Source organism: Chiloscyllium plagiosum, chromosome 34 (assembly GCF_004010195.1).
Source record: "Chiloscyllium plagiosum isolate BGI_BamShark_2017 chromosome 34, ASM401019v2, whole genome shotgun sequence".
In the NCBI taxonomy this organism is placed as follows: Eukaryota; Metazoa; Chordata; class Chondrichthyes; order Orectolobiformes; family Hemiscylliidae; genus Chiloscyllium; species Chiloscyllium plagiosum.
This window is the reverse complement of record NC_057743.1, coordinates 16,774,510-16,785,588: the sequence shown is the minus strand read 5'-3', so window position 1 is coordinate 16,785,588 and position 11,079 is coordinate 16,774,510. Positions and strand designations below refer to the sequence as shown.

The window sequence follows — 11,079 nt, the reverse complement described above, 5'->3', positions numbered from 1 at the left end:
CACATCTTTGGACTGTGGGAGGAAACCGGAGCACCCGGAGGAAACCCACGCAGACACGGGGAGAATGTGCAAACTCCACACAGTCAGTCGCCTGAGGCGGGAATTGAACCCGGGTCTCTGGCACTGTGAGGCAGCAGTGCTAACCACTGTGCCACCGTGCCGCCCCTTAGTGAGAGACATGGATTTTTCTTTGTGTCTGAAGTTAATGATGTACTTGAGAGTATTTCTGTAGCTATGTTGATTTATTTCAAAACAGTCCTTTTTTAACCCTGAGTTTTTGAGCGTATAGATAAGAGATTTGGAACCAAGCAAGCTACAGTTTAGATGATCAGGACATTTTTTTTCAGCTTAAGGGAAATACTCAACTTTGGATATTGTGCCAGGAGTGTGTTTTGGGTACTACACAAAAGTTGTTATTTTCTTTTTAATTTACAAAGGAATATTTCAGAATTTAAGAGATCATACTTTTAATGTGTGTTTAAAGATCTTTGAATGCATTTTATAAACAGATAGTTTCATTTATTCTTTTTTTTACTCATTTCTTTTGTGGATAAATTTCTGTTTTATCATTAAGCATTGAATGCTTATGTTTCAGTGACAGACATCTGAAAACCAAAACAAATTAAAATATTATCTATCAAGCTATGTTTCAGTCTGGGACCTGACTTGTCCAGTAATAACAACAGCTAGGAACATAGTTGGGTCTAATCTTTAGGCAGTGGCTAAGTTCACAACTGAAAAATGTCTCCTCAAGATGGATACTGAGTAGAACCTGTCATCTGTGGAAGTGATGATCAGCAATGAGAGAAGGGGGAGAAAACTGATTGAAAAAGGATGAAGACTAAGGTAACATCACCTGCTTTTATGTTGTGATCCAATAGGAATCAGCATTGTGGCTGAGCATTCATTAGATACAGAGAAATCTAATGAAATACAATGAAATTTGTACAAAATCTGGTAAAATAACTAACAACTTGAGGTCAGTTCTATAATCTTTATTCCTCCATTTCTTCTGTGATTTCCAGATTTGCATAGTTAATTCACATTTGAAAGTTCTATAATATTTCAAATGGGTTTCAAAAAATGTCAGCAATGAAGTAGGAGACTATATAATTATCCCAGATCACAGGGGCTGGTTCTTGACGGAATGCCACCCTTCTGCTTTCCTACTTGCCTAGAACTCCACATTTAATGCCAGTTATGAGGATCCGGAGGACAATATGTTGTGTGAAATTCATATTAATTGACTGCATTTAACCTGATTAAATAATTCATTGTATTAACGGATAGCATCATTCCAGTCACTATTAGTGAACTGCACATTTCAAAGGTGGAGACATGACTGAGTTAAGATACTTACACCATCGTCGAGGAGAAACATTAGTTAGTTGTTTCAGTGCCACATAAACTTACTGCTCCTAAAGTAAAATTTCACAAACACAAAGTACAAAGTTCTAACTGAAATCAAGCTCAATTTGAACTGCAGTGACACAGATTGTTATTTTTGAAGGAATTGCACAAATACAAGTCTTTTACCGAGCTCCTCTTCTGAACTCCACTGTTGTTGCTCTTCAGCGGTCAGGCTCTCTACAGTCACATCTTGCTCCATCTGCTGAGGATTCTGGGAGTATCCGTACCAGCCAGCCCATCCAGGGAACCAAGACTGCAGGTACTGGATCATGCCACTGCGATTTTTATGCATAGATTCTGGGCATGAGGAAGAACTTAGAGGTTCTGATGGTGGTTCACGCAGACTCTATTAGAATGATTGAAAAGAAAGTGAAATTTAAACCTCCATCATTCCCAGAAAGACTCGCCAAATAAGTTACAAGTAATCCTGAATGCAGAACAGTTACGTGATTGGTATGAACGATAATCTTATTTTTACTTGCCATAATTACAAGCATTTTCTCACTCATCAACAACTCTACAGTTTCCCCACGTGCTGTGCTCATGCTTTGAAATCTGCCAGTCTCAGTTTCTTTCAAGTAAATGCCTGGCATTGGCATCTCTAGAGGTAATTTTTTATTAAAATTATGTAGTTTGTTTTAGTTATTTTCACTTCATATGTTCATTCACCTTCCTCCAACCCCTAGATTGCAAGAAATACAAGTACTGAATATTATTTTTTGCAACATCTCATCATCATAGATGGAAGACCCGGGCAAAACAGTCTGCATATCAAGCCACATGGTCTGACACGTAGTTCCAAAGTTTCAGCAATACTGCTCTGACCAGTTGCTTGATGTTTGAGAGACCTGAGAAGATACTCATATTTTGCCCTTCTATTCTCTGGGCTGCCATTCTTCTCACCATTTGCTGGATCTTCAATAGCAGTACTGGGATATCCATTTTCCTTCATTTTTTTTTGTTCAGCTATATGACAATCCATCACCAGGTTTAACAGGCTGCTGGCTTAGAACTCAATCACCACTCCATTACTGGCACAGGATCAAAATCATCAAATTTCATTCTTAACAGCACCACAGCTGTTCTTACACCCAAAGGGCTGCAGTGGTTGAAGAAGGTAGCTCACTACCACCTTCGCAAGGGCAATTAGGGATGGGCAAATGCTAGCCTAACCAGAAACACCCACATTTTATAAACTTATAAAATGAAGATACTAATTAATCTAACTTCATTGAATAGGATTGCCCAATGCAGATTGCAAAATTTCACCCAAAGGAACAAAACTACTTATTTACATCCATGGAGCTTATGACTGGAAAAGACTGATGGTGAGTAGACATACTACTTTGTATCACTGGATAAAATTGCATAGCTTACCATTATTGGTAATCTTTCTGCTGCAAGGCCCCGTGGATCATTGATTTGCAGGCTTACCTCAGGCAAAGTGTGACCTACACAAGTACCTTAACTTTATAAAGCTCTGGTTAGACCCCATTTAGAATACTGCGACCAGTTTTGGGGCCCATATGTCAAGAAGGACATAGTGGCACTGGAGCGTGTCCAACGGAGATTCACATGGATGATCCCTGAAATGGTAGGCCTAACATACAATGAATGGCTGGGGATCCTGGGATTTTATTCATTAGGGTTTAGAAGGTTGAGGGGAGATCTAATAGAAACTTAAGATAATGCATGGCTTAAAAAGGGTGGACGCTAATAAATTATTTCCGTCAGGTGAGGATACTAGGACTTGTGGGCACAGCCTCAGAATTAGAGGGAGTCAATTTAGAATGGAAATTAGGAGACATTTCTTCAGCCAGAGAGTGGTGGGCCTGTGGAATTCATTGCTACGGAGCGCAGTGGAGGCCGGGACGCTAAATGTCTTCAAGGCAGAGATTGATAAATTCTTGATCTCGCAATGAATTAAGGGATACGCGGAGAGTGTGGGTAAGTGGCATTGAAATGCCCATCAGCCATGACTGAACGGCAGAGTGGATTCGATGGGGCAAATGGCCTTACTTCCACTCCTATTTCTTATGGTCTTATGACAGACCTATTCCATTCGGATGTAAAAATAAAGCAAGCAAGTCAGTCACTTACCAACATGGCTCAGGTATTGAGTATATCCCTCAATGATTTTAATCACAAGTATACCATCTTGGATCCAACGCTCATTTACCACGGATTATATGGAATTACTTCCTTTTTTTAAAATTATATACTGGTTTAACCCCAAAATACTAATTATGTATAAAAGAAATCTTTACTGCTTAATCCTGACCTCTGCCAGTGTATCTTGTTTTTTGAACCGCTCATATACAATTTCTCGCAAGATTTTCAACTCCTCAAAGGTCTGTTCATCCTCAATTCTCTTCAACTCCTGGAAACAAAAACACAATTCCAACCACTTCAGTCAGAGATCGATATGAGAGATAGGGTTAGAAATAGGACTTCCCTAAAATACGCTGAAAAATATGTTGCTGGAAAAGCGCAGCAGGTTAGGCAGCATCCAAGGAGCAGGAGAATCAACGTTTCGGGCATAAGCCCTTCTTCCCTAACATATCCATGCATTGTTGTTACTTAATCATCAAATACAAAATGAAGCATTTTTTCAACCTGACAAGCTCATAAATAGAAAAGCAATGCAATTTACCATTTTTACAAGTCAAAGATTCTCCTAAACCACACCAAAAGCATCCTTCAGTGGCAGTACCATGGAAAGACAGGACATTGCCACTATTTCTTCAGCAGCAGTCAAGTGAAATATATTGCTGCAACTGTACTGCTGGTGACAAGCAGATTACTGTTCCTCCATTTTTTGAGCTCCCCAATGCCCCACTGTGTATAGTGTAAGCACTGACCCGATTGATCCTCTCAATACTCATTGTAAAATTTCTGCCCAAGTTCCCAAGTATATCTATTGACACATAAACAAACCCACATTTGCAATGGAAGCACTAAGTCGATCCTTTCCCACCACCCCTAGAGCAAATTCTCTGTTTTACTTCTATGCCCACACCCTCCAAACAAATAGGCAAGTGCCCCACACCCACCAAACCACACAATCCCATGTACTAACTGCTGTCCCTGAAACCCTAATGCATTGGAGCTTTTAAATGAGTTATTCACAGCTAAGATTGCATCACCTCATCTTCAAAGGAATTCAGGCTTCCTTGCAGCTTATGATGATATTTCTCTGTATAAAATACTGCATCTCTTGCTCGTTGCAATAGATATGACCAGTTTAATCGCTTCCTCTGCTCACGGATCTCAGCAAGATTTGCATTCAGGACAAAATTCCACCATTCACGTGAACTATTTGTAAGAAAAAAGAATGTATAGAATAGAATTTTCCAATAAGTTTTTCAATAAGATCCTTTATTAAACAATTCTACAGAATGAATTCCATGGATGCACACATATAATTGTCAGTGACAAGGAATGTAACTTTGACTTTGAACAATATCGTAAAATGGGCATGATTAGAACTTCAATAGGAATAATCAGTGCTATCAACAGTTTTACACTATACCCGTTCCATGGGAGTATAGACCAATGGAGTTTTCAGATAATGCAGGGTTAGAGGATATGCCAGGATACATAGATGAAAAAGACATGCATTCAAGTATTATTTTATATTTTAACTTACTATGGACACATTTATAACATGAATTATCTGTGTAAACATGTACGGTAGAAACAATTCCCAACAAAATCATTGCCATAGGAATTTCTAACAAAAATACATGATGGTAAGAGCAAGCAGACTTGGGACAGAATAGATTAAATTAAAAAAAAGCTAAATCCTTCTGTGAAATGAAGCATCCTAATAAATAAGTGACTACTCGGATCGGCACAAAGCAATAAGACCTACTCAGAAGCACTTCAGGCAATGCTCGTGACCTGTTTAAAGCTCGAGCATAAATCAGTCATAAATATTTCAGAGATAACTAATGTGCTTCACGTCCTACTTCAGTCCAGGCTACTCTGCCTGAAATAGGATGCCAAAATGGGATTAAAACAATGAAAACTGGAATGCAGAGGAATCTTCAAGTGACTACTTACTATCCTCCAATTTCCTAATTCACTAATTTTCTTTCTTCTCTCAAAGATGCAAAATTCATATTGGAGCACAGTCCCTTGGGCACCATTAGCTGTCCAGTACGAGTACATTTTATACACGCATCTAGATTAGGTGCAGCAGAAGACTGTTCAAGCATCAAAGCTAAGCCCAATCCTTGTGTTGCCTGACATCCGCACACTGGAGGAATCAATGGATACCAGTCAGGAACAAAAACTCTGAGATGTAAACAGTGATTGCTGTCACTGAGATCAGTTAACTCAGCATAAACTGGGTACGGAAAGTTGTACAGTTGGTCATGCAGTGGTGTTTTTATTCACTAAGCTATACAAGGTTCATTAGATGTAATAATGTTTACAACTTGTCATTTTGCAATGGAAAATCCCAATGGCTCAGATTGTGTGGTTAGCAGAAACTGATGTCATCAGTTCATTGTACTACACTTGCTCACAGGCTTCACTGGGCAATTGCACACTCTACAGGAGATCTGGGATATACGTGAACTGTGTATGGCCACAACTAGCTAAAGTAGTTGATTCAGGTTATGCATATAGGGTGAAATAAACAGATTTCAAGAGATACTGGAAGAAGAGAAGGGGAAATAAGAGGGGTGGGGAACAATTTTTAAAAAACTTAAAATGTTTACATTTTCCAACAATAATAACGATGTGACAGTTTCAACTTCACGACCGTAATAGTTAATTTACAGCAGTAGAGAGATTGTTTGGCTGTAATTAAGACTTACTATTCAGCTTAAGAGTGACCAATTCTGAAACTGTCAAGTCCTCAGTTTCTCTGAGGATTTTAGTGAATAGCTACTTCAGCAATATCATACCTACATGTTTCAATGGGGAGTCTCTCTGTCTAAATAATAGAATAGTTAAGCATCTGGAGAAGGGGCAAATCAGACAGCAACCTCCTGACCTCCATGTTCCACACAAGTATGCAGTTGCCAGAGTCCAACTTACACTTTAATATCCATAGTGCTGACTGCTTCATTGGTCCAGATTGTGTAGTAAATATAACATTTCAAAAAATTTGTTTTCACATTCATGTGACAATGAAGAAACTAAAAGCTGTTCAGTTACATGCAGACCAAAGGGTTACTAAAGGGTTTTCAACATCATTGCTGTAGTTTTAAGAAAACATGAATTGCAATATGTAAGAACGGATAAATGCTTATTGTAACAAGACACAATTCTATAAACCACAGGAGTAAAGTCTCAATTATCTAGTAAAATCACCGACTCTTGCAGTAAATTACACCAGCATTATAAAGGCAATCAGAGTGTTGCTTTTAAGGTCAGAAATGGATTGAATTAAACAGCTGCGTTTTATCTTTCATTAATTTGCATGGGATAAGATGGCAGAATCTAACTAGCCTTGCTCATACTTCCAAGCCACTAGGCAAATATCACTTCTGATAGCATTCTAGATACGAAAATAACATATTTCCTTCCTAGATGAACAGGATCACATGTAAAAAGTGGAATGGTGCAAGGAATCAAATAGATTAGTTCACTTTACTCACAGAAGTTAACAAATATTAATCAGAAGGGAGATTTACTTTGATTTGACAGGAACTTTTGGTCTCCATTTTCTTAGTTGGAGTTGTCGCTCTTTTCTTTCCATTTCTTTCAAGAATGTCATCAATTGCTGGTACTGTACCTGGGCACACAAGTAGAGAGGGACACTAAAATAAGCCAACTGCCAGAAGAATGCTTGTAAAAATCGGAACATTATTCACAATTTATATCCCTAACTGTTTTGTTTTTAAAAACACTTCGCATTGAGCACGAAAGTGGATTATAACCATTGTGGGCTTAGAACTAACAACTAGCCTTTGTACAATATCTATGAAGTCCTAAGGTCCTTCGCAGGGCAATTATCAAACAAAACTGCCAAAGATATAGGAGGGAGGATCACCAAAGATTTCATCAAAGTAGTAGATTATAAGGATTTTCTTAAAGGAGAAGAGAGAGATAGGGAAGTGGAGAGATTTAGGCAAGGAATGATAAAGCTTTAGAACTTGGCAGCTGAAAATACAGTTACTAACATTGGAAGAAATAAAATTGGGGATGTGCAAAAGGCCTGAGATAGAGGGTCACGTATAGCCTGGAAGGTTACAGGGCTAATGGATGACACAGAGATAAGGGATGTGAGCTTGAAAGGACTTGTAAACAAACATGTGAATTTTAAAATCAAAGCACTTCTTAACCAGGAGACAGTATAGGTCAGAAAGCCACAGAGATGATGATAAATAAGACTTGGTGAGAGTTCAGAAATGGGCAGCAGAGCTTTGGATGTTAAATTTATTGAATGAGAAAGTTGAGAAACTATTGAGTACATTATTATCATCAGCCTTGATCACTCTAAAGACATGTGTGAGAGTTCCAGCAGCAAATATAGTAAAGCTGTTGCAAATGAGCAATTTTAACAAAATGAATTTAAGTGGATTTAGTGAGTGTTATTATGTTGGAAGAAATAGGAGTGTGGCAGTGCAAAGAGAAGCCATTATAGATGATTCTCTGGTTACTACTGAATAGCTAAGAATGGAAGCAGAAAACTGCAGATCCCTCTCGATGGATGATGGACGAATGGTGTTGGAGAAAGATTGTTTGGTCGATTTTTTGGATGGCCATTTGACAGGTCAACAATGAGGAGAAAGGATAGCTCATCTTTGTCAGTCACAGAGAATACAATTTGTGGCTTTGACAAGAAGCAATTCAGTATTGTCGCAGGAGCATAAATCTGAAAGGAAGAAATTAAAAACACAAGATTCTGGGAAAGATGAGCATAGATTCTGAGACGACAGCACGTGCCAGGTCTGAGGTGAGGAAAGCAGTGGTTGTTTGCCAGGACAGAGGATGGTAGAAGGATGACCAAGGGCTGATCCTTTATTGAGAGGAACAATCATAGTAGGCTTGAAAGGAGATGGGCACAGCATCCAATGAAGGGGAAAGATTAACAATATCAGCTATCAAAGGGCAGGAAGAAAATCTAGGTGTTTAGCAGTTTATTTGAAGTAGAGAAAAAGGAGGTCAAGCTTAAGGACAAGGCAAGCTTTGAAATGGGATGAGGGGATAGAGGACAAGTAATGCAATGAGGAACCCTCACAGGAACTTTGGCCTGATGAATCATGGTAAAGAAAGGAAGTAACAGTGGTTGTTGAACAAAAGATCTCAATCTTAGTGACAAAGAAATCGATAATATCTTTGCATCTGTTAGAGACGAAAGCGGAAGATGCTGGGAAGAGAGATTTAAAAGGACTCTTTGTGGTAATGAAAAGAAAATTAGTAAACTTGTCATTGTTAAGTACTCAGTAGAGGCCTCAGTCTAATTTTAACCCAGGCTGAATGGGCAGAAGTCCTCAGAATGTCAATTTCTATTTTGTCCCCTGCAAACAAAATTAGTTAAGCAACAAAAACTAAGCACAATGAGCATAATTCTGCTGTGACACTTTTCAAAGTGAATGGACAGGAAAACATTTATACTTTTACACTTATGAGGAAGTATGTACAATGCTAGGTGCTTTTCAGTTTCCATTTAACAGTTAGCGTTAATTCTACATTTGTTCTAAATTTTTATCATCTAAACAAGCAGCGTCATCATATCTCACCATTTCTTATGTTTTTTTTCCCTCTGGCCTCCTACCTGTGCAGTTCTGTTTCCCTCAGCATCACCTTTCACATGCAATCAATTAATTTTTAAGAAGAAATTTTAGGACCACCAAACTGTTAACTTCTTGACCCACGTTGCCTTTTCTCTTACTCTTTTCAATGTTGCTTCTTGACTTCAGATTTTTGACTGAGTTGCTGTTTTAAGGAGTATGTAAATGGTGCTCGTGCTGGTCACACTGAGGCTTTGACCAAGTTCGAGAGGTCATATGGTCCCATCATTCCAAATGAGAACAGAAGCAACACCATCAAGCACAGAAGAACTGATTGATTAAAATATCTACAAAAAGACAATGTGGTAGATGATTCAAATGAACCACACTCACTGAAGCCTTGGACTCACCTGTGATAGTTTTAATGGAATTGTTTTCAGATTGACATCACACTCAATGCGTGGAGTATTCCGGGAACGCAAGGGTTCTTTGGTTCCATTCCTCTTTAACAGTGCAGAGGCAGAAACTGGTTCCAGAATGTACCTGTGGTCTCTGTTTTCCAAAAAATAATCCATTGCTTCCTGCAAAGTCAAAATGATGCTGAGGTGTAAATATACTAAATACTTTATTCCCATATAAATAAACACTGCAGAGAGTCACAGAATCATAGAGATGCACAGCATGAAAACAGATCCTTTGGTCCAACTGGATATCCTAAACTGATGTAGTCGCATTGTTGAGCACTTGGCTCATATCACTCTAAAACCTTCCTCTTCAGAGACCCATCCAGATGCCTTTTAAAAGCTGTAAATATACCAGCCTCCACCATTTCCTATGGCATTTCATTCCATACTTCTTAGATCCCTTTGAAATCTCTTCCCTCTCATCCTAAACCTATGCCCTCTAGTTCTGAACTCCCCCAGAAAAGTTCAGGAGGAAGGAAAAGACCTTGTCCATTTATCCTGTCCATGCTGCTGGTGATTTTATAAACATCTATAAGGTCATCCCTCAGTCTCCGACCCTTTAAAGATTCCAAAATCTACATTTGCAACCATGACTTTAGTCATCTTCTTTAAATTGAATTCTTTCATATTCTGTTCTAGAACTGATATCAGAGCATTTTTTTGCACAGAACACGAAAATATTGAAGATGGCTAGGGGCCAGAATAAGGTCAACCTATAATGATAACTGGTCAGAAAAATCTCAGCAGTCTCCTGTATTGTAAGCAATTTTCAAACAGCAGATTCTCGCTTTCTTTAGTAAACAGCAGAAGGATGAAATCTTTCTTCTAAGCATGCATTTTCAAAACACATGCAGGCATATCATAAAATGAATGAAAATAACAAAATGCAGCAGAAGAGGAAAAGGGACAAATTAAAGGAATTCTCACCAGTTGAGGGAAAAAGATATTAACCATGGTATTTTTTTCTACCTTGTCTCGCAGTGAGAATGTACCCGGTGACCGAGCAAACAAGAACTGGTTCTTCACTTTCAGTTTACCAAGGTTTGCCACAATATTCAAAACAATTCTTATTAAAGCTACACTTTTAGTAAATAGAGAAGTGTACTGTAAGTTTTCAAAGTGGCTATTCAGTTTAAAGAAAAATTATTATCCTCAGTTGACTTTTAATTATGGTGCCCCTCAATTTGCTTACCAGCTTGGAAACCTTGACAGTCAGCAAAATAGGTGCTGAGGGAGGTATTATCAAAAAACCATTCTGGTGCCAATTATTATGTAGACACTTCATTTCTTTTTGAAGACTAATATTTGAAGGATTGTAAACAGTGATTCATTTGACAAGATTGAGAATGTAGCAGAACCTGTGTTCCTTAAGAAAACAGTCATTCAAAGGACATTGAGATACTTATGTCAAAGACACATGGTCTATATAAATTAATAGGATTTTATGAATGCAAATGACTTATTTGCTCGGGAGGGAGAGAGCGTGAAAGAAAAAAAGAACGAAAGAGAGAAAG

At 38.3% G+C, this 11,079-nt stretch overlaps 1 protein-coding gene across 6 annotated transcripts in view; it reads right to left on the bottom strand.

Annotated features, from left to right (window-relative positions):
- vps13d (vacuolar protein sorting 13 homolog D) overlaps positions 1-11,079 on the bottom strand; it is a 297,670-nt gene that overhangs the window by 258,926 nt on the left and 27,665 nt on the right. For all 6 annotated transcript variants that reach the window (XM_043675645.1, XM_043675640.1, XM_043675641.1 and 3 more), the window contains exons 7-11: positions 9,512-9,682; positions 7,059-7,159; positions 4,557-4,725; positions 3,692-3,790; positions 1,537-1,756 (exon numbers count right to left, since the gene is read on the bottom strand). In XM_043675645.1, the coding sequence (XP_043531580.1) occupies positions 1,537-1,756; positions 3,692-3,790; positions 4,557-4,725; positions 7,059-7,159; positions 9,512-9,682 (760 nt within the window). The remainder of the gene's footprint in view (positions 1-1,536; positions 1,757-3,691; positions 3,791-4,556; positions 4,726-7,058; positions 7,160-9,511; positions 9,683-11,079) is intronic.